At 44.7% G+C, this 24,184-nt stretch overlaps 1 protein-coding gene across 2 annotated transcripts; it reads right to left on the bottom strand.

Annotated features, from left to right (window-relative positions):
• Window positions 1–772: 772 nt before the first annotated feature.
• On the bottom strand, window positions 773–18,359 carry LOC119456257 (heat shock-related 70 kDa protein 2). Of its 2 annotated transcripts, none has more exons than XM_037717909.2 (8): window positions 18,054–18,359; window positions 12,144–12,377; window positions 10,461–10,816; window positions 9,846–10,126; window positions 5,754–6,234; window positions 4,100–4,420; window positions 3,041–3,154; window positions 773–1,139 (listed from the first exon to the last, which is right to left on the bottom strand). In XM_037717909.2, the coding sequence occupies exons 2-8, from the start codon at window positions 12,346–12,348 to the stop codon at window positions 1,026–1,028; spliced, it is 1,872 nt and encodes a 623-aa protein (XP_037573837.1). In that variant the 5' UTR covers window positions 12,349–12,377; window positions 18,054–18,359; the 3' UTR covers window positions 773–1,025. The 2 variants fall into 2 exon arrangements, with proteins under 2 accessions (XP_037573837.1, XP_049525591.1); XM_049669634.1 differs by having other exon boundaries at window positions 12,144–12,374.
• Between the last annotated feature and the right edge of the window lie 5,825 nt (window positions 18,360–24,184).

The raw sequence follows: 24,184 nt of genomic DNA, 5'->3' as shown, positions 1-24,184 counted from the left end.
TAGCACGAGAAATTGAAACACATATTCAGCTTATTAACAAAAATTGTATAATGCACTTCTTAGTCAATTACTTTACGACACATATTTCAATTTACCAATTGTAGCCGGTGCGTTTACAAGACGCATCCACTTGAAATGAATTTCCAGGATGGCACCAGTTTCGAGGGATTATTGCCCAGAATGTGGGACGAAATACATGAGTGTTCCAGTTACTTTTTTGATTAAAACAGCATTTTGGTAAAAAAGTAAGTTGAACAACCGTGAATTTTTACGGCGAATTTTCCGGCGCATATCTCCAAACTGGTGTCGTTCTGGAAGTTCATTCCAAGTGGATACGCCTGACAAGCTCATCGGCTACAATTCGTAAATTGCAATGTGTCGTAAAATAATTAACTAAGAAGTTAATTAGTGAATTTTTTGATTAGTTGATTAATTGTTTCAATTTATCGTGCTAATAATGTCCGCCTCATCGAATAACCCAGCTCAATGATAAGAATTATGCTACTTGCTACAGGCGATTCGTAAAAATTTCGTAAAACTTAAAAATGAACACCCTGTATATACGCCGATTAGTCGGAGCACTGCGATGTTACACGAGCACATATTCAGTGTCGTTACAAGCATACGTTATCACGTTAAATGTTGTGTATTATGTATTATGCGAAATTTGTCATCCATTCTTTATATAAAGAAACTTCTACAAAGATGTCTCACCACCACTTTATTGATATCTTTCAAAAGTTGGCTACGAGTGCTCATAATAACTCTGAGGTGGACGGTCACAAATCCTTTCATTTATTATATAGGGCCAACTAACAGCAATCTGTGATATTCTATGACAATCTGTGTCAATAATATGCATAAGGGTTATTTAACGAAGCAGCGAATTTGGCTGTATGTATCTGTTAGAACACGTGTTGCGTTATTGTGGAATTGCACCAGCAGTATTTCAAGCTCTCGTGGATACAATACCTAAAGCAAATTTAATCATTCGCAAATATTTAGGATGCGTCTCTCTCGGCGTCCTACCCGGTGCTCAAGCTTCCTCCCTGCGTGCTGGCATAGACACGCAGGACGAGAGGCTCCCATATCACTTCCACCTCTTTCTTTTTCTTTTCAAACTCGTCCCTGGTAGATTTCTGCGCAGAAACAAAATTGCACAAGCACATGAGAAGAGGATACAACAAGTCTGAAATATTGATAACGAATGCGCGGTCATATGGTCGCCGTTAGAACATGCTCGCAACATTTAAGCACAGAAGAAATGGGGCCATCACAGGCGTTACACGATGAAGCAGATCAGCAGAATCCTAAAGTGCAATTAGAATTACCCGCAATCGTACGCAGGCTAAAGGTCACTACTTGTCACCGCCCGGATTAAAAGAACATGTCGTAAAGTCATCATCATTATCATCACCATAAGTTAACACCATTCCTCGCCTCTGAGCTGTTTTCAAAAATGAAATCCTAGAGTTCCGATCATATCAAGAAAGATGTTTTGAAGCCACTGATTCCACCACCGTCGTTCCCGTTCGTAACTTAGCAATAAATCTTTCATTGAACGAGTTATTCCCGTCTGAGCGGGGCTGAACCAAAATTGATGCCAGCAGGGTATACACCTAAAGCAGTCGAGCGTAAAAGTCCAGCGCGAGGGCCCTTAGGTCTGTCAAAATTTGCGAAACTAATCGCATCGACTGCTGTCGTACTTATCAATGCGGTTAGCTTTCTTTGCGAAGTTCGTCCAGCATGCACTACGTTTGACTGATACGTATCTGAACTCTTTCACGCCAACTTGGATCAATGGGCATGTGCCACTTGGTATGCGCCTCTCTACAATCAACGTTTTCCACTCCAACTTGGGCCACTGCGCGGAATCAAACCTGCGTCACATATATTCAGAAAACCTTGTCTGAATATATATTCAAACTCGCGCCACGCACGGACTTCGCCGCGGCGCCGGTGGTGGCGCCAGTACACGCTTCATACATGCACGTTTCGGCAGTGGCAATGTGAAGTCTCGCTACATTGATTCAGTGCTAATCACATTAACCTCGACAGTCGTCCTGAGATAGTTTCTGCCGAAATATTGCGTAAAAATATATCGGCAGACTTGAGCGACTCCTCCGGATCACAACTCTTTACAGCTACAGCTTCCCTTCCCTTCCGGCTCGCGCCAACGTTCCAAATAGACGCAAAACTCGTGCACTCCTCCTATGCTAACTCCCCGAACAATGTACACGGACTGAGGTGGCGGTATGACGAAGACCACACGATGGCAATGACGACGGCGACGAAGCATGATGACAGAGTCAACGACAGCGACATCACGACCAAGATGGCATGATAACTGTCGCTGGTTATTATCAACTTTGTCACAATGCAACGCACTCGCGCTCACGTCCCTTGAACTCCAACACACATTACGTGAAGGCGACGTTCGACGTACCCACCTTTTTTTTTTTGCCACTTTGAACATATTTTATATAATTGACCCCACTTTATCCACATAAGAGAGCATGCGCAATGTCTTGTAAATGTTTATCCGCCTTACCTGTGATGAACTACCGTTGTAACATAATTTCTTGTCTCTTTACCTTACAATCTGAAAATAAATAATGAAGCGCTTGGCTCCGCCCATAGCTAAGATTCTATAAACCGAAATCTCATGAATCAAGTATAATGTCTAGATAAAGGCCGGTCCTCCAGCATAAACCTCGATTAAGTAAACGTCTAAACAAATCATAAACGCCAGCAGGCAATGAAGCCAAGGGAAGCATACTATAGGGGTAATTGAAATGTAGAATATAATGAAGAAAAGTGGAAAATAAAAGTGAACGAAAAGATAACTTATCGGTGATGGGGACCGAACCCACAACCTTAGAACTACGCTTAATGGGCAGGTTGTGGGTGTATATATACTCGTATAATATGCGTGTATGTGTGTGTGTGCGTTCCACTGTTCTCCACTGAAAAAAAAAAAAACGAAACAGCAGACGTGGAGGACGAGAAGGAGGACGAAGTGGAAGAACATAGAGCTCACCGCGTTCATCTCCAGCCAGCCTTCTAGCTCGTCGACTTTCTTGAGCACGTTGTCCATCTCTTCCTGCTTGAGTACGCTGTGCACGGAAGGGTCCTCCTTGATCTTGGTGCGCAGCTGCGAGACGTAGACGCTCAACAGTATAAGGGCTTCAAGATAGTTAAAACAACGCGTCCGTGCGTTGCTGTCATCGGTCGTAAGAGGTGTACGCAGTTGTTTTGTAACATATAGGATCACTGATTGCTATTCTGTGGGGATAACTGGCAGCCGAGTAAGCAAAATTCAGAAAGCAGCTTCACAAATGGCAAAGTTGACGCTTACGGATTGTTAACAGATCTGATGCGACGAGTGGAAAAGCCAACCAGAAAGGAGGAACGAATGGGAGAAAGAAGGGGAGACCTTAGGTTAGAATGGCTAGAGCTGGGTGGAGACTCGCTAGACTTGAGGAGGGCGAGAGAGTGGGTGGGATAAGAATGAAAAAACAAAAACAAAAACAAAATGTGTAAGCGTACCTACAGCTTACGGAGTTATTGACTTGTGCGCATGAGGGTCTTTTTATACGACGGCCGGAGATTTGAGCTGTCGGCTATTCAAAAGCACGCAGAGAAGTGCCTTGAGAAAACGGGCCAATATAAAACACTTCGAGGCCGCTATAGTCAGGCAGCGTGCTACACTGACGTCATGCGGACGTTCAGCAGTGGGCGGCAACCTGCAGAGAAAGCGGCTATTGTAACCTGTGCTGCAGTGAGGGAGGGTTAGTATGAACAGGGTATAGGAGGATCTTGGTATGACTCGGGATTTGGGGGCTAAAGGCGAGCGCGCGCCGAACGCAGCACGATTTCAAAGTAGCCGACTGCGTCGCCTGCAATTCAGTCGTGAAGTGGCCCTTCCGCTCGCCACATTCAGTTTCAGCGATTTCAATCATGAGTGACCTGTTAATAAATGTTCATTTCGCGTTCTCTCAGTTTGGTATGGCGATCCCAAAAGTCCGAAGTTCACAGCGCGTGACAGAAAACTCTGAGAGCAGAGAGCTAAGTTGTAGCCATGGCCAGCTTTGTGTACCTGAAAAAGGTAGCTCTCCAGTGCGTTTCGGGCGGCGATGCGGTTCCTCTCGGCGGTGTCCTGCTCCTTGTAGTTCTCGCTCTCCTTGAGCATCTTCTGAATCTGGTCACAAGTCAGGCGGCCCTTGTCGTTCGTGATGGTGATGTTCTTGGGCTTACCGACGCTCTTCTCGACAGCCGACACGTTGAGGATGCCGTCGGCACTGAGATCAAAGGTGACCTCAATTTGTGGCACACCCCGCGGTGCAGGTGGGATGCCCTTGAGCACGAACTTGCCAAGCAGGTTGTTATCCTTGGTGAGAGCTCTTTCGCCCTCGAACACCTGCGTGCGCATTGGAGCGGCAACAAATAATCTAAAAATTTTGATGTTTATAGGGACGAAAACAATGGCAACGCACCGAAGCGGAAATGGACGAGCCGGACAAATACGACACTTAACAAACTTCGAAAGTCTTTTCTGCGACTTCGTGCATTTGTACGCAATGAAAAGTTCACTGACGATTACGATACTCCCTAATGCGAAATTTCAGCGCAGCTCTATACGTGTTTTCATTTCGCGATATATTGGCTGGCGCGGACGATCTGTCCGTGCAGCACGTTGCAGACGGAGCTAAGCGTGACACCACTGCCTCGGCTAATCGGGAGATCACGACAGGCAGCGCGTGGGTGACGCCTGGGCGCGATTCACAGCAGCCGTCGCAGACAGACCTCCGCTCATGCAGCGCTTTGTTTCCATATATGGCATGATCACAGAACACCTGGTATCTTTGGAAGCGCTCTCCGCATGCCATCGGTGAACCGACGACGGTGCGCCACCCTGGCGCCATCTCGTCGCGGTCGTCTCAAGTCTTACGCGGCACTAGGCTTTTCTTCTCACGCAGCCCTCCCCGTACGCTTTCATCTTTTGCTCTGCTCGTTCGCTCGGTTACGCCGAGGGAGAACGCCGACGCTCGCCGCAGGAACTGGCGCCTATGAGCTGCGCTCTAAATGTGAGTCTTAACGATCAGCCGTTACTAGGTTGGTTGTGGGCGCGGCTGATCTTGGCGAACTTGTAAGGGCGTTAACCGGGCTGATACCATTGTACTGAAATCTTATTACATTGATTGATTATGATTGATTGTTGATGATCTTCCGAGGCTTAATGGCATGGCAGCGACTTGAAGGTTTTAGAAGGTGATATGATTTTTTTATACAAGAGGCGTTGTGCAAGGCGATGGCGTTCCAAGGAGATTACCAAGCACAGCATCACAATACATTGTCGTCAAGGCTGCTTCTCTCGCCTTCAGTTACCATATCTAAGTGATTTAATGATGGTAATGCGTGAATGTAATGATGCAATGACTTAAAATTTCTCGCCATGCCAACAACACCCGTTACGCTTTCGAGCGGAAGTAAAACATGAACTGTTTTCGCTCCCTTGTCAATTCAATTGGTTTATTATCTACTTACGTATATTGCAAAGAAAAATAATGCCCAATTCGACCTAATGCCTTGATGGACAGCGCAGCAAAAAAAGAGGGAACACAGGAGTGAACAGAGTGGGCACTCTTTCCCCTCTGTTTTTGTCGCGCTGCCCACCGTGTCATTAAGCCATGTTCTATAGTAACATCATACATACGCCTGTAACCTCTACAAGTCAAAATGTTATTGGGTACCTGTATGAGAACGCTCTGCTGCTCATCCGTGTATGTGGTGAAGATGCGGGTCTTCTTGATGGGTATAGTGGTGTTGCGCATGATGAGCACCGTCATCACCCCACCCGCCGTCTCGATGCCAAGCGACAAAGGGGTGACGTCGAGGAGCAGCAGATCCTGCAGCTCGACCGTCTTGACGTTCGTCAGGATGGCGGCTTGGACGGCAGCGCCGTACGCCACAGCTTCGTCCGGGTTGATGGACTTGTTCAGCTCTTTGCCGTTGAAGAAGTCCTGGACGAGCCTCTGTATCTTGGGGATCCGGGTGGAACCTCCTACAAGAACGACATCCTTAATGTCCGTCTTGGTCAGCTTGGAGTCGTTCAGGCAGCGTTCCATCGGGTCCAGGCATGACCGGAACAAGTCCGAGTTGAGCTCTTCGAACCGCGCTCGCGAGATGGACGTGTAGAAGTCCACGCCGTCGTACAGGGAGTCGATCTCGATGCTGGATAGAGATATTTGCCAACTTTTATATTTTGCTCGCGGTAAAATACGGTGACACAGATGGAAGAATGTAGATAAAAAAGAAATCTTGAGCCATTCCACTCTGTGAAGGTGAATGACCAGCGAAGCTGTTTAGCACACGACACAGACATGACACAGAATTTTCAACAAAGGTGCGAACACATTTATTGTCTTGATCGGTGGTCATTATTTGTCTTGATTGGTGGACAATTGCTGTTTGCAGCCCGACGGCTCCGATTGCACTCTCGCATCTGTTCTTTGGGAGTTCGGACTCTACGCGGCCTCCCCATTACGACGACAGAAGAAAAGTGAAATTCAAAATGGAGAACGGCAACTTCTCTTTCTGGTTTGTTTATATACCGCCGCCACGGGAGAGCGGAACGAAATGAAACTATATACGCAGGCGCTTCGAACGCCGACAAAGAGAGGGCGGTGCGAACGTAGACATGGCCGACGCGGGTCGTACAGTGTGAAATCTTTGACAAACCTTTATAATCTACCTGCATGGGAGTCTACTGATCTTGAAAATGGTGCCTATTAATAACTAATCTGCTAAAAATTCATATCCAAGGAGGGACGCCGACAAGCCAGCTGTGGAAGAAGATGAGGACGAACGTGCGAGCAGTGGCACGAGCGCGTTCGCGCGGGACCCGAGGTTTTGCTTACGCACACGAAAAATCCACGGAACCCTAGTCATAAACAGCTTCGCTGTAAGAGCTTCCTTGCATAACAGTATGTGGTCCAGTGGTGGGTAGGTGGGCAGCGGATCGTTGCCGGCATATTAATTGCCACGCTTTAAATTTGGCGATGTCGTTCCCTAAAATACGTGGTGTGACTTTACCTACGCTCAGTGTCGGATGGTCTATGCAAAAACCAAACACATCAAGTGATGCACAAGCTACCGTCCAAGTCCCCGAAGCTTCCGCCTCCGAATGCGAAATTAGCTTACTCAACGTCAAATTTGGCGATGAATATCTAACAAAAAATGCTGTAGAAGTATGAAGCAAAATATAATTGCCTTTGAATACGCTTGTTTTCATGTGTCTAACAATAAAATACCACAGTTGCGAAATAAGATAAGGTAAGAAAAGTTATAATAAATTATATAATTTGTGACTTTACTTGTCCGCGAAAATTCTGTCCGCCAAAGCGCATAAACCAGCTCAAAAACACCGATTGCTTAGGTAGTGGCTTTTCTTTGATAGCATTTTTATTAACATTAGAGATACTTCGGCTTCGTCGGCCCTCTGTGCCTTGCCTGTAAGAGCCTTCTCTGAGGCGACTGAACAAGGACATGTCGCGAGAAGACTCTTACAGGCAAGGCGCATCGAATACGTTTTATCTGCAGATATCATAATTTTCGATTAACCAATTTATTTTGATGTGTTCTATTGTCTTACAAAACTCTGCCAAGTCTCACTGCCGCCATTAAACACACCTAGGCCATTTTGAACGTTCCGCGATGTTTACATTTCGGTAACAAAAAATGTCGCCTTGGGTTGCTTAATTTACGTGAATGGTATAGAGCAGAGCTAGTGACGGCTGGCTTGACAAAACAGCGTTATGACATACTCTGTAGTCAAATACCCTTCCTTTTGTTTTCTATCGATCCTAACGTGCTTTTTAAAGGTAAATTTTGCTTTTAGTGCGATGTGTGTCTAACATCGTATCGATTGCGAACGTGCGGCGCTCAACTGTTTCCATCTCTTCGTGACGCAGCATATCACATTGCACAAACACGCAAATGGCGCGTCCTATGTGCTGTAATGTTTATGTTTGCGGTCTTCAAGCCCTCTCTAATGACAGACTGGTTTATGTGTTCTTTCTTATATAAGCGTAGGACAACTGCCACACTTCGAATGCCAGCGTACTGGCTAAAAAGAACAGGACAGTGGTGCCTTTCTCTCAGGTCGTACACCCTAAACACATGTGATGGGCTAGTAAATGGACTCAGTTGCTTTCTTTCTTTATGGTTTTCTCTCAGTATCTAATCTATAGTGCATAGTTGGAGTCAATGTTGTGTGGACAGATACTTCATGCGGAGACACTCAAACGCACGCGCCCATCCAACATAGGCACGCACGCATGCACACACGCACACGCACGCACACGAACAAAATGGCATAAACGTCTTTAGGACGCCAGACACAGACCAGATCGACAAGTGCGTGCCATTACTGAAGCCTAATTGTCTGGGTAATGCCATCGTAAGTTGTTGCACTACTCACGTCCCTTCTGGAATGTGTCGAAACTGTTTATCTGTAATTGCCCCTCTCGCGTTGCAACTACCAGTATATACGGCCAGGCTAGCAGCTTCACCTAGAAACAGCACCAACATGATCCAGTGTTCAAGGCTGATCCTTAATTTGTCAGAATGAAGTGTAGGACACCAAAATGTAAGCTTCTTTCAGTTTTGCCTTCACAATACCATTTACATGAATAATGCTCCAAGTGAGCTCGATGATATCATGTGATCTGCTATTTTATTTTAGTTTCGCTTTTATAACGCCTCTGACATTAATTATATTCGTAGTGATCTCGACAATATCGTGCGATGTATTCCTAAAAAGCACCGTTTGGCAGCAAGATTCGACGGGGACGCCTAGCCAGCTTTCGGGTGTCACTTTGGTATCCTTTAAAAGAGAAGCTTTGTTTGCCTCTTCTCCACACTTTGCAGGTGCTGGCGGCTGCTGTCTTGCCATGTAGACAACAATTTAAGCCGATGGTTATGTGCCACTAAGTATATGCCACTTGGTAAGTGCCGCTGGGTTCATTGACAACTTTCTGATGGCTGCTACCTAGCCGAGTAGACAACAACTAAGACGATTCGGTATGTGCCACAAGCTATGTGCCCAAAAGAGACACCTTAGACCACTGGGCGTAGGCCCAATCTTGGCCAATACCCCAGAATGTGTGCTACTGTGAGTATAGTGAAAATTTAGAAAAAAAATGGATGGTGATTAGAACACCTGCATCTGGTGGATGGTGGAACAGCTGCGCCGCCGCGGTTGCTGAACAGACGATTGGAGTATTCAGTAACAAAATTAGAAAAACAGGAAAGGCGTCTGTCATGGTCACTTAATCAAGTTTCAGATACTCCATTGACCGAAAATGGGATGGTGAATGTCGAAAGGAGATTAGAAAATTCATCAAAGTATCTGCGCTGACTGCGCGCGTTAAAATGCAAGACATATCATTGTTGATTTGAACGAAGATTGTTGAACTGGTTAGTTGTGAGGATAGGACGAATGGGCACGCGCAAAGGTGAATTACAGTTAAGTTATCGCGGAATGGTCGGATTCAGGTACGATGCGAAAGATTCGGCTTTCGGGTGTTTTCCGAGCTTCGATTTGAAAGTGGCCTGTCCACAGAAATCTCCAGTACTCGTGACACAGGCTACTAACAGCTACAGGCGACCAATCTTTGCTTGCGTCATCCGCTTCTGCATGCTGCTGTTTCGCCAACTCAAGCGAGCGTTGCGCCATATACGTTCCAACAATGATTTGGATCTGCTTGTTTCTCAGCGTCGAGAGAACTACGTGAGGTGGCACTGTGCGTTGTCGCTCAGAGTCGTGCAGGCGAATTGCTCACCTGGCCTGCGTGCATGAAGAGAGCGTACGCTTGGCCTTCTCGCAGGCGGTGCGTAGGCGGCGCATCGCCTTCTTGTCGTGCTCGATGTTCTTCTTGTGCTTGCGCAGAAATTCCTGCGCGAGGAAGGACACCATGCGGCTGTCGAAGTCCTCGCCGCCCAGGTGCGTGTCGCCCGATGTGGACTTGACCTCGAAGGTGCCCTTGTCGATGCAGAGCACGGACACATCGAACGTGCCGCCACCAAGGTCAAAGATCATGACGTTGCGCTCCTTCTGGTCCGCCTAAACCAGGCGGAAGCTCGCATGAAGATGCAGATTTGATATGTGATCAAGAATGGTCGAATACCACGGCTATGTTTCCTTAAAGTACGGCCTAAAGTCATGCGCACAGCTGTCCAATAATTAACAATAAGAGCGCGTCAGCGCGTTGTGGAGGGGCATACTTGGTCGCATTAAAGCGCACGTGGGCCACGGCGTCATCTGATAGACTGTTCCATTCACTGCGACCACGTCTGCTCCTGCGCAAGGCACCGACCTGCTGATATTGTTAAAGACGCTGATACTCGTATTATTAATGAATTCGCTGGCCGTGCATCTCGGCAGAAAAGCAACAAACCTTGTCAAGGCCGTAGGCAATCGCAGCCGCCGTCGGTTCGTTGACAATGCGGAGCACTTTGAGGCCTGCGATGGCGCCGGCGTCCTTGGTCGCCTGCCGCTGTGAGTCGTTGAAATAGGCCGGCACCGTGATGACAGCCTCTTTGACGGGCCCGCCGAGAAAGGCCTCCGCGCTCTCCTTCATCTTGTACAGTATCATGGACGATATCTCCTCTGGGTGGAACACCTTGGTCTCTCCGCGGAAGGTTACCTGGACCCGGGGCTTGTTTCCGTCGCTGATCACTTTGAAGGGCCAGTGCTTCATGTCATTTTGCAGTGCCGGGTCATTGAAATTTCTCCCGATGAGCCGCTTCGCATCTGCCGGCCAGAAAATCGACATCAGCATAGGTTCCTGTTCCACGAGTCTGTGTTTTTGAACGAATGCGTAGTTTTTCTGCTAATAGTAACTCGAATAAACGAATGAAAAAAAAAGGAATGCTAGACGACAGGTTGGCTCTCTGAAAAACTGAATTTTTGTACGTGGTACCTGACTCCACGCTAATGATACCGAGTATAACATCATTTTCAGCTTTCTTCATGGTTTAGTCGCTCACTTTTCTGAGTGAGATCGACAACATCATACCGTTCCCCAGCATTAAATAACTGATAACATAATACACTAACATACACGGTGTAATGCTCACTAGCGCAAGAACAACAACCATACAAAACCAGCGCTACAACAATAGGAACGGTTTGCTGGAAAGAACGAAATTGCGAGCAAAATTTTCGACGTCTGTTATCACGAGATACAGTGTGTGCTTGCGCGCGCGCGTGCGTGTTGAATTGAATTCTGGGGTTATACGTGTCAAAGCCATGACTTTATTGAGATATGTCGTATAGTGGAGCACTCGGAAATAACTTTGACCACCAGGAGATCGCTAACGTGCCCCCGATACACGGGACACGGATGTTCTTGCAATTCGTTCCCATCGAATTGCGGCCGCCGCAGCCGGGATTTGATCCCGCGACCTCGTGCTTAGGAGCGCAACACCATAGCCCCTTAGCCACCGCGGCGAGAGAGAGAGTGATGATGATGATGATGTATGGTGTGTAATGGCGCAAGGGCCAAGTATGGCCAAAGAGCGCCATGCCAGTGTTTGTGAGTTTGTAGTGGAGCAATGAATTCTGAGAAGTAGATGAGGCGTGGCTGTAAAGGGGCCTAGAAATAATCGCTGTATAGTGCGTAAAATATACATGTACTAAAATCATGGCAATGACTAATGAGGTGTATGTGTGTGCGTGCGTGTGTGTGTGTGTGTGTGCGTGTGTGTGTGTGTGTGCGTGCGTTCGTGTGTGCGTGCGTGTGCGTGTGCGTGCGTGCGTGCGTGCGTGTGTGTGTGTGTGTGTGTGTGTGTGTGTGTGTGTGTGTGTGTGTGCGTGCGTGCGTGCGTGCGTGCGTGCGTGCGTGCGTGCGTGCGTGCGTGCGTGCGTGCGTGCGTGCGCGCGTGCGTGCGTGCGTGCGCGTTCTTCTATTGATACCTGTAATCTACGCTGGGTGTAAAAGGAATCCTCACGAAAATTATATTGGTGTTCCGCGTGCTGATATATATGGAGCAACAAATCTTAGCAGCATTATTACACAGATAACACTTGCGTAGAGCTTACATTGCGCGTTGGCGGCGACCAGAACGCGAAGGCTTACCGAAGACGGTGTTCGTGGGGTTGAGCGCCGCCTGGTTCTTGGCAGCCTCGCCGATGAGGCGCTCTTGATCTGTGAAAGCCACATAGCTGGGCGTAGTGCGGTTCCCCTGCTCGTTGGCGATGATCTCCACCTTCCCCTGGCGGAACACGCCCGCGCACGAGTACGTCGTGCCCAGGTCGATGCCAATCGCCGGCATACTCGCCATCGCGCTGCTGCCGGGACTGCACCGACCTGCTGGCGGCGTCGAAGGGAAAGCGAGTGCGAGTCAGTCCTGCCGGTACCGACCTTTACAGCCTAGCGTCGCGTGCCACTACATGCAAGAAAACTTACAGCCTCCGTGTACAGCCTCACAGTGCGCAAACAAAAGAAAGACTAAAGAAAAATTCGGCTGAACCCATCTCACGATTGAAGTCGATGGTAATCCATTTAGCATTGAATCAATATGGCGACACAGTGTAATGCCACCGTCGAAACAAGTTATGTATGAGGCGTGTATTGCAGCGGGGCTCCGCTATTGCGCTTCACTTAGAACACTCGGTGCAATCTGGCGCCGCCGCCACGAAGCCTGTGCGTGGCCTCCAAAATGCGTGGCGCACTGGTGCGTGCTAACGCTGAGTAGTGCTTCATGTGGAAACCGGGCTCCTATGTTGCGCTTCTAGCCGCACTTTAACTTTCTCCAAAATTAAGGGATCTTGTTTTCGCCGAGCAAAGTTGGAGAGAGCTGCGGGATCGTAACATACGCGGTTGACGTGATGTACTCATGTTTATAATCCGTTGAAGATTTGCTAGGTCAGTGACTCCTGTAGAAATCGCAATGATTTGCAGAACATATATACGACACGAAGAAAAACAGAAGGCGCACGCTACATCGGAAAATCTAATTTCTAGAAACTTCAATGACCTGATTGAAGAAGTCGTGCAGCAAATATAAGATACTTCCTGAAACTTCGACAATGTCGGCGGTGCATTGCAGCTTTTTCGAATAATTGCTATGTTAGCGAGGAATTTTACCATGGGAGGGGCATCGGTGCGCAGCTGCTATTGGGGGAATCTATCGGGAGAATGGACTAAAGTTTATTGCAAAACAGCAGTGCAAAGTAGGCTTTCACTAGCATGGGCTTTGCAGTTCCTGTGAAGAGTCACTTATTTTTGTTTCTTTGTTTCCTTCAGTTGCCTTAGGGCTACAAGCTAAAGTACACAGTTTACTGTCTCGCTCAACGAAATAGGACAGCTGTAGATTTATTATTCATTGATGAGCCCTGAATGGTAAGTAACTGCTGCTGTACACCAGCAGCAGCAGTTACGATGATAATCCGGAATGCATGAAGTGCGAAGCAAGACTGTCTGGGTACCTTCTAATTGATACATGCATATACCCACATTGACTAACCTGGAGACAACTAGGAATTAGAAACCGCGATGACGTTTGATGCTTGCTTGGTTAGGCTACATTTCAAAGTGGGCATAAGGCAAAGGCACCCGCGAACTGAACTATGGTGTACGCTAAAAAGTCCCAGGTTGGCAAACTAGGGTTAGAGTCCCCTCTTAGAACAATCCTCATGCCTAAAGCGCAGTGGTCAGTGATCACCGTAAATGCCCACAGATATTCTGACCCCCTGCTGTTACACCACCGACTTTTGCGATCGATATTTAGATTGCGTCCAAAACTTAACACGACACACATCAACCCTACATCGGTGTCAATAGTGGCGTGCCGTGCTCCGCGGGCTCTCCTTAATTATTTAATGCGTGAATACAGAAACACTGAGCAGAGAGCGTGGGGCTCTGTTTGACTAATCGGATGTTTCGCTGACTAACGTATCTGGAACAGAATAGGGGGAAAATGCTCAACTTCTATGGCGCAAAACTCTGGGCATGCAAAGCTTTACGGTAATTCCAGCAACTTCGTAGCACATGTACAGTGCTTGCACTGGCTCGTGCGTAAATAATGAAACGAGTTTAAGGATCTACACTCCAAGGGCCCTCTGGACCATTCAGGTTTAAATTTTCAAACACGCTATCACATTCGGTTTATAAGCTTGATTGAACCCAATAGTTCTGTCTTTCATGAATATTAATTGAAATTTAGAACACTGGCCTTAGATAGCCGTCTATGGTGGTCTACATAGAAATGAAACAAAGACACAGCAGCCGAACCACTACCGAAATATTTCCTGCCTATTCACAAAGGTCACGTTTGAGTAGAAATAACCTCAGTCATCTCTAGCAGGTTCAGCATTGAGGCATACAAGTGTTGCATGCCTTGGACATGCATCATTTATTGCGGCTCTGCATTGAGAAATGCGCGTAAAGTGGAAGTGATCGTGCAACCAGAGCAACATTTGTCGCCATTGCCAACTGGGGATCTCTTTCACGACATTTCATGTGAGTGGCGGCGCCGGCCACCAATCCATCCACCCCCGACTGATCCTTTCTCGATGATGTGTTATGAGGCATTAAAAGTTTACAACGACCTTACACCGCCTGTAGCATAGTAACATACAAGAAGAATGCAGAATATAAAATATGCATGCCCCTACACGACTTGCTGCTGCCTTTTCCTTTATTGCTGCGAAGCCTAAGACCTTCAAAGCACAAAGGTGAGAGGCATTGCTATTCTTGCTTCGTCCAAAGGTTGTCGTCAAGGGTCCCGCGTTGTGGCATTATAAACGCATACATAGCAAGCCAAGCCTTTCTTCGCGGGCATGACGAGGACATAAAGGTCTGTCCCGTTCGATATTTATGCACAATGTACAGAAACTCCGCTTGGCAACTGTTGTAAAGCGTGCTCGTGTGCTTGTAAAAATACCGCTTATTACGCGCACGTCACGGAAAAGTGAACAAACGTTCGCCTTGTACTAACGTCGTTCGATCATAACTAAACTTGGCAAAAGTAAACTCGTAGTCTTCGTAACGTTGTTTCTTCAATATCCTAGCAGACAGCCAAGATAACCATCTGAGGAGCAATGAGATTGATTTGTCCGTCTGTCGTAGTGGTTAAGAAGAAATGTCCTAAATAGTTTACGCTGCTTTTGTCATTGGTAATTTCTTGCGCTAACGCTTGACGGGTTCCGGTCAATGTGTCAGATGCTTGTAAACATGGTAAAAAAAAGGCAACCTTGTGATCGTATTATGCATTATACTGCATAAGAAGCAGTACACAGACGAGATTTTCCCCCATCATAGAAAATTTGGCGACATCTCTAGACAGTAAATGGAAAAGATAAGACACTATCTCGTTTTACAGGTGTATTTAGTCGGGGGCTAATAGTGTTGAAGCCTTCTTCATAGTGTGCACGGTCAACCAGGCGCAAAAAATGTCTTTCTTGCAATAATGTTGACACTGTCTTGTTAGGACATGACTAAATAAAAGTTCCAACTTGTTAGGGCCCTTCCCGCAAATAACGTCAACTTTTAACAAGCCCCCCTTTTGCTTTTGCTTTTTCGTTGCTGAGCGTGGAAACTCAGAAACTAACAAAGGCACGATTGTTAGCTCCATGTTTTCTATAGTTCCGTCATGGTGTTCTTTGTACCTGTATAAATTACGTATCTGTTTGCGGACGTCATTGTTTCCTCGGTCTTGTCTGAGTGCCATTTTTCTTTGCGTTGTTCCAATTCTGCTCGGTTTACGCCTAATCTGAGCGCGAAGCACAACTTAAGCTTCCAACCTGTCATGTTCTTCTACGAAAAGGAGTTTATTGTAGTTACCCTCCCTCCACCCTCTCCTCAAACAGTTATTACTGGTGTCCGCGGATGCACGTCATGCTCTAAGTGATTTCTCAACCAACCCGAAACTTTCCTATTACTACGTCATGGCCGTGTCTTCTGTTCACATATTGTCAGATTTTGCAATTCCTCGTGCTCACTGCCAGGCATGAAAGCGTGGTACCTCCGTTTGATTAATTTTGTCGGCTAACCAGAAACGGGCTCGACTGCGCAGACACTTAAGCGTTGCTATACGCAAGGACCGAATGGAACCGTTGCACTATCTTTAGCAGAAAGTTGCAGTCCATCGATACTGTCGTCCCAGCGTGCTGCCTCCGCGCGCGTTGGCGTTGCGCTCACCGAGAATATCTCGCAGCAGCACTGAGCATTAACTTTACTGCCAACAAAGGCGGGTCGTCCACTCTTACGACAACAGCGGCGGCGCCCTTTACAATTTTATGACAAACTATACATCCACAGGCTCGACCGCACATCAAAACAGCGACAACTATCGTTTGTTTCCGCTTGCTTAGCTTCAGACGCGTGACGACGTCACGCAAAGGCGCACACACTATGATGCTGTATCAAAACCCTACAGAGCAGAAATACGTTCCTTCACTTATCTTCTTGCTAGAAATCAAAGAATAGCCAAAAAGAAAAATATGGCAGAACCATTAGAGGATGATAGTGAACGTCAAGTGATACCTTCATGGCAGACCCGCTGAGATTTGCTGCAGGAGGCACTTATTGGTTAACTCTATCGGTTCGTGCATGAGACGCGTGGGTTCTGTGACGTTTCACTGCCTCCATGATCAAGCCGGGGTACAAAACACATTAAAGCTCCCAAGAGCGCTCTAATGTGCACGGTGAACACTGTCTGTGCACGGCACACAAACGCTGTACTCTTATCAAAATCGGGATCTTATAAGGATTTTATCAAGGCACTGCCTTTGATTACCTCTATTTCAGATAGGCCCAGTTTATTTTGGTAGACAGCCTTCCACGCAACATGGGCGTGGAATACATACATACATACATACATACATACATACATACATACATACATACATACATACATACATACATACATACATACATACATACATACATACATCATACATACATACATACATACATACATACATACATACATACATACATACATACATACATACATACATACATACATACATACATACATACATACATACATACATACATACATACATACATACATACATACATACATACATACATACATACATACATACATACATACATACATACATACGTACATACATACATACAAGTATGTGGACGTGAGAACAGCCGCCGCCGTATCACAATTGGTAGTGCAACTCACGCGTAATGCGGAGGTTTTGGGTTTGGCTGCCACCAGCGGCGAATTGTTTTTTGTGCACTTTCATTTCCCTTTAGCTTATAATTGCAACACTTTAATTAAAACAACAAATAACTTCCCCTATGCTTTCCTTTGCTTCATTATCTGTTGGCTTCAAATGGCTGTGACTAACGAACTTCGGGCGTCTCGGTTCTCCTTTTTATCGCTCATTTCATATATTATTCATGTTGTGTTATGCGGTAGTATAACGGCAACTCATTTGCCACGTAGTTACATAGCTATTACTATTATTACAGCCTACTACCATGCAGTAGACGCACCTATTTACCAGGTACTGTCTTCACAGACGCACGTATAATAATGTAGACTATATGAGATACTGTATGTTGAAGTGGTCGCGTGTCGCTGCCACAGACTCTATCCAATTAAAATTTTGGCTTAGGAGACGATTAATTCGAACTGATTACAAAGGGTTACCTAGTTGCGCATATTATATCCAAGAAGCATAACTCTGTTAGCCTATTTTGATTCTTAAGAAGTACAATGAACCAATTTAGCTAAATTTTAGGGAGCAGTTATCCCGGGGCGTACGACAATATACATGATATTCACGTACGACGTGCCGTTCTCTTCACAATAAAATAAACAGAGCTGCGTGTTTATGCAGCCATAAAGAAAACCATCGACTCGTCGCGCGCTCCGTGCTTTGTCTGCCTTCACTGAGCACAAAACCGGAATAGAGCTTGGTGAAGTTTCTACGAGGTAAGAGATGACATAGGATGGACGTGCGTTAGATACGTACAGCCGACGTGGAGCTAAAGTACTAGCTTTAGCAGTGCACTCACCTGGGGGGTGGAGCTCACTGGGAGCTCGCTGGTGGCACGTCTAGCCTCGGCTTCCCTGCTTTCAGTGCGGTGGCATGGGTGAAAGACGTCTTCGTCTTCTTTGTACCTAAATTCAACTGACGCACGTTGACGTGAAATTGTTATTCACACGTAGCTATCTTTCTCTATGGTTATTCATACTACCTACTCGGGCTTCAGTGCATTACATAGAACAACATGCATTTTTTGTAGGTACATACACCAGATGTCATGAAAAAAGGATCACTTACCTGTGCGCTTGCGCATGAAGGCCTGAAGTTATTGTCTTCCTCTCGACTTGTGGCTCATACCCAGACAAACTCCCATTTCTTTAATGATCGCTAGTGAATGTACGGGTCACCCGCGAAACAGGCCTCCTCCGCCTTCTTTAGAGGAGCCCTAAATCTTCGGGATCGTCCGCTGATTCCCACTGTGACCCCCCTCTCTCCTTTGCTTCCATACGCACCTTTTCCCACTTGGAGCACAAAACTAGCATTGTGTTAATAAGCGCTTCATTCATTCATTCATTGGTTGATGTTACCTCATTATATCTGTGTATGATTTTAATCAAGGGCTTCAGAGTTAAAAAGAAAGAAAAGGAAGACGATCTACGTTGCTTTAACAAGCAATGTAGATCGATCAACCGATTGATCGATTGATCGACTGATTGATTGACTGATTTATTGATTGTGGTTTTTATGTGGTAACTGATTATTCTAGAGGGGTGTCCTCTCAATTGCTCCTTTGCGGCACGATTCAGCGCTGACAGGATGGTCGCATAATGTAGAAGTAGATCCTTGGAAATACTGACACGAGGCCCCTCTGAAAGGATTGGACGGGAACCGGGTAGGTCAAAGTAAAGTGCAAAACAAGGGGACAAAATTTTATAATAGGGAGGTAGAGATTGGAGAGAATGCATGATTTTATGGGAGTACATAAACATAAAACAATTTAAATTCAATTTGGTTAAAAGGAATGGAAGCTTACAATATTAAATTTGGAGGTTAACTCTCATTGGCTCTAAAAGAAATTCTTGGATGGCAGCATGAACTTTCCCGTGGCTCTGCTCAAGATTAGACACATCCAAGGACACCAGTTGGTGCCGACCATTTCTTCTTTTTTCTTTCTGTTACAGTTTTTCAAACCATGCAGTAGAATTCAGTTCACATGATTTATATCGATCTCTCTTACTTTTTCTGCAACATGTTCCACTCATTTCACACGTGACACAATTGAGCAAACAAAAAGTTACACCTGCTTAATGTTCCGCAATAGCGCTTATCTACAACTTTATCCTTTGTTGGAGTGTGATTTCGACGTCAATTAGGACGTAAAATATGGTAGTTTCGGATCGCCAGTGAAACTACAGAGCTTATACATGTTTACAGGAACGCGCCAATGCTTGGCCGTATATTTGTATACTTGTATACTTTTTAAAAGGGCTCTACTAACCCTGCAGAAATAGCAATATGTTTATTCAGTAATTACTTCCATGGACACGACACCGCCACGGCGCAAAGCTGGGTAGGTTTCATGTACGTAATGCCATTTCGTGTGTCTTATGTCTAAGACAATTTTGTTATTCAGTTAAGCCAATCGATCGGATGGTCAACTTTGATTTTAACTACAAAACACGTATCATCATCATCATCCTCATCATCATGATCATCAGCCTATATTTATGTACACTGCAGGATGAAGGTCTGCGATCTCCCTGCGATCTCCAATTACCCCTGTCTTGCGCTAGCTGATTCTAACTTGCGCCTGCAAGTTTCCTGACTTCATCACCCCACCTAGTTTTCTGCCGTCCTCGACTGCGCTTCCCTTCTCTTGGTATCCATACTGTAACTCTAAAGGCCCACCGGTTATCCATCCTACGCATTACGTGGCCTGCCCAGCTCCATTTTTTCTTCTTAATGTCAACTAGAATGTCGACTATCCCCGTTTACTCTCTGATCCACATCGCTTGCTACCGGTCTCTTAACGTTAGGCCTAACATTTCTCGTTCCATTTTTCAAAAAGACGTATACCGATGAATAAAGTGTCATTCACTAAGACAAGTTCGAACATATAAATTTCTCTCTAGAACTCAAAAAGCGCCGTCAGATTGTTGCTCCAGGAGGTCATGGGAAAAATAATAAATTAATAATTAAAAAAATTAATTTGAAGACCACCGTCAGTATGGTTGTGTCAGAGTGCAGTTGTGTCTCTGGTTCTTTGTTGTCGGGAACCTCCAAATGAGTTGCGTAATTTTTATTTTGTTCTAAGCGTCCGCATTTCTGGTAATACTTGCACTATTTCTCCATAGATATGTTCCTTGATTATTCTTTTTTATTTTATTTTTGCACAGATTCCGGTCGCATCCGGAGAACTCCGCCTTCTTCTCACGGAAGGATCCTCGTAGCTGCTTTCATCACATATTGATGACAAAGAGTGAGTTCATGTTCATGTAAAATTTTATTTCTCCTTCCCACTCTATGCCGTCACATACTTAACGGATCAGAAGCGGTCATAGTCCTAGCTAGGAAACCAATTTTCTAAACCAGGCTTTATAAGCATTTATTTTAGCACCGTTCTAGATTGACCTCAGATACATGCACGAGGTCCAATAATCCTTCTCATTTACCCGGCTTAAGCATGTACAGCCTCTCTTGCAGCAAAATCCTCGTTACCAAGTTTTCCTCACTGTCATCTCGCGGAACTTCTTTGCCATTTTTAAATGTTCTTTTTAGTCTGTTCTCTCACTGCGAATCATACCAAACTATATTACCATGATTCTCATCAATGTTATTTTTAATCACGAAACTCGCGCCTAAGTTGCATTTCACGCCCAAGAAGGGCTACCAACAAAAGGCGAGCAATCAGATCTTTTACCGGCCATCACAGAAAAAAAAGAAGAAAAAAGAAAACCTGTCTGGTTTCGTTAAGTGCATATTTTATTCGTTTTATTACTTGAGAAACTGTAATCCTTAACGTCATTAGTCGTTGGCGCTTTTCTTTGTGTAATATTCAGCAATTCTTGATTACGAGGTTTTAACCAGATGAACCCGGTTGTCAAGGCTCTATAGTTTGCTTGACATGCGAGGCTATAGTAATAGTTCCTATGTAAGCATGCATTGCATTTTTATGTTCTCAGTAGTTAGACCCGCTCGGTGTTCTAGTCTGCCCCATAATGATTTAAATTATCTGCGGTGTTTTTCTCGGTCAACACTATTATTGGTCTTGGTCTTGGTTCTTTAATGCAGAATTGAAGGACTCTTGGTTAAAGCTTTACGAGCTATGTGATGGCGTCCAAGCCAGCTAGCTTCGTTCTTCTTGCCGAGCAAGCTGCTGTTGAATGCAGCCTGTTCTGGATGATAACGTTACGAAAAATGCAGATGAAACGTTGAATGACGTGTTTGGTCTGAGAGGCTTGTCACTCAGGTCTTTTTCAGTCCCATTCCTGACATTCACGTATTAGTCAATTGTAAGGCCTTTTATCGCACACCGAAATCAATATTATTTATTTATTTATTTATTTATTTATTTATTTATTTATTTATTTATTTATTTATTTATTTATTTATTTATTTATTTATTTATTTATTTATTTAGTTATTTATTTATTTATTTATTTATTTATTATGCCCTCAGAGCCTAAGGTAATATACTCGTAGAGGGGAGTGGTTGCAGCAAACAAACAAAAATACAGTGAGTTACAAAAAAACGTTACAAAAGCTTTTGATTATACAACGTATGTAAAGCGGTTAGAAATTATTTCAAGTTAGTGTTTTATGGCGCAATTGGGCCAAGTAGGGCCAAAGAGCGCCAAGCTAGTGTTAATGAGTTGGCAATTTTGCGATCAAATACAAGGTAGACGTGATCGGGTTGTATATAGGGGCCTTATAAATACAGTCGTTGTAGAAGTGCGTAAAATGTATCTGTAAAAAAGTATGGCAATTACTAAAGAAGTGCGCTATGAACGCAAAAGTGACATTACTGATGGATGATGCGATAAACTAAAGTATGTTAGTGGTGAAAATTAGAAGCATTACTGTCTTAACACTTAACAAAGCCCTCAAGAAACTCAAGCGCCTGGAGGCGTGTCCATTATGCGTGTATCCTATTAGTTGTTCGTTTTACGTGCATCACGTTGAACTTGTTAACGTAATTTTTTTTTATAATCCAATCTTTGTACCAGTTAGCTATAGTGTTAGGATCAGGCTGGAGGTGGTTAATGTCATCAGCAGGAATTATTTCACGAAAGATAACGCAATCCTCAGCAAAAAGTTGTATGTTAGAGAACGAGGAAGGGAGATCGATAACATAAATTAGGAACATGAAAAGCCCCAGCACCGATCCTTGTGGCACACCGGAAGTTATATCCCATATCGGTGAGTTAAAGCCGTTTGGAGTAACAAATTGCATGCGATTCGTAAGGCGCACCAAGACGTTACTGTCAAGGTTAAGTTGATTTAGTTTATAAAGCAAGGGCTTATGCAATACCTTATCTAATGCTTTTGAGAAGTCTAAATAATGCAATCTGCTAGTGATGAGTGATCAAGAATACGAATACGATGCAATTTGTGTGCAAATAATGCAAGCTGTGTTTCACAAGATAATGTTTTCCTGCATCCATGGTGTGTTGATGTGAAAAATGCATTAGATTCTAGAAAGCTAACAATATTCGTGAATAATGTGTGCTCTAGCTTATCATACTATAGTGAACTGTACTATATTCCTATTTTATACTATTTTCTACCCGCTCTTAGTAAACTAACGGGTATAGCGACGAAATGAATGCGTGAAAGAAAGCAATGCATTTCTTTGCTCTATCTGAAACGACATGAATAGTCGTGGCATTGAAGAAAACTGACATCACAAACAGAAAAATAGGGCGCGACCAAATATGACTTCTTGACAATGACGAAGTAAACTATGACCGCACTCACCGTGGCGATTGCCGGTCGAACTTGCGCTCTCAACTTTCAAAAGAGCAAATTTGAAATATCTTAAACGAGAATCAGATAACTGGGCTCAGAAATTTTTTTACCGTAGTTACTGAAATGAAGAATGGAGCACTATGGTTATAAGGTAGATACTGATAAAGCGACGATTTTCGCCAGCCACGACGGCTTCACTCTGTATAATTAGGTTCTACAGCAATAGTGCGCTGGCAAGCTCGAATCTTGAATATACTTAGGAACAGTAGCAAATGGCGGTAAATAATAACATAAGCGAATAAGATAAAAGAATACCAGAGGCGCAAATCGAGTGCACCATGTGCTCCTCAGATGGTTGCTTTTGCCTTTTGTGGAGTGGTTCACTGGGCTGCATACCAGCTATGCTTCAATCATTCAGCACTGTTCAAAAGCGAATGCAGGCTTTTGCGGTAAAGAGGGGAGGACAGGAAGTGTGAGCGTAGTACCTTTACTCAGATTATCCATGTTTATGACCATCCGGCTTTGACAAGATGGCTACTACCTTGAAAAGCACAATACAAGATTTTTGGGGAGGTTGTTTTCCATTTCTAGGAAGAAATGACCTTTTGGGTGTCCTAAGTTTTTTTTTATTCATGTAGCCTAAAGGCCCTTTTACAGGCATTATATATGGGGTTGAGAAAAATAGCAATGAATGAACATTATACATAGCACCGCAAGTAAAAGGAAGAAACCCTACATGGAATAGAAGATTGAGATATACGAATACAAGATTGAAATATACAAATATAAGTTTGAATTACAAGCTAAAAGTATAGGTCGTGGAAACGCTTTTATTTATCAGTATGCATTCAGCACTTCAGTTTATTAACAAAAGGATCGTGATTGTTCTCGATAGCGATTTCAGCTGGCAGTCTGTTCCAATGATAGATGGCAAGGATAAGTGGTGACTGATGCATAAGTTTAGTACGAGCGAACTTTGGCTGCACTTTAAAAGCGCTGATCTAATTGGGGAAAGACGCGATAGGCCGTTTTGATATGGGCTTCTGTGAATGCCGAGGGATTATGATATAGTCGGTGAAAGTGAGATAGCAGCGTAACAATTAAGTCTTGTTCTTTTGAGCATGCATAAATGTAGAGATAATTTAATATCAGTTATGCTGTAGTAACGAGAATATTTTTTTTCATGACAAA

This window comes from Dermacentor silvarum, chromosome 6 (genome assembly GCF_013339745.2).
Source record: "Dermacentor silvarum isolate Dsil-2018 chromosome 6, BIME_Dsil_1.4, whole genome shotgun sequence".
NCBI classification, from domain to species: domain Eukaryota; kingdom Metazoa; phylum Arthropoda; class Arachnida; order Ixodida; family Ixodidae; genus Dermacentor; species Dermacentor silvarum.
This window is presented reverse-complemented; position numbering and strand designations above follow the sequence as displayed.

What these genes read in the sequence shown, in the direction of transcription:
- LOC119456257 (XM_037717909.2), bottom strand. Translation starts at nt 12,348, where the DNA reads ATGGCGAGTATGCCGGCGATTGGCATCGACCTGGGCACGACGTACTCG. An exon ending in CCCCACGAACACCGTCTTCG is followed by an intron (nt 10,817 to 12,143) that starts GTAAGCCTTCGC and finishes TCTGGCCGGCAG; the next exon opens with ATGCGAAGCGGCTCATCGGG. An exon ending in AGCAGAGCGTTCTCATACAG is followed by an intron (nt 4,421 to 5,753) that starts GTACCCAATAAC and finishes ATGCGCACGCAG; the next exon opens with GTGTTCGAGGGCGAAAGAGC.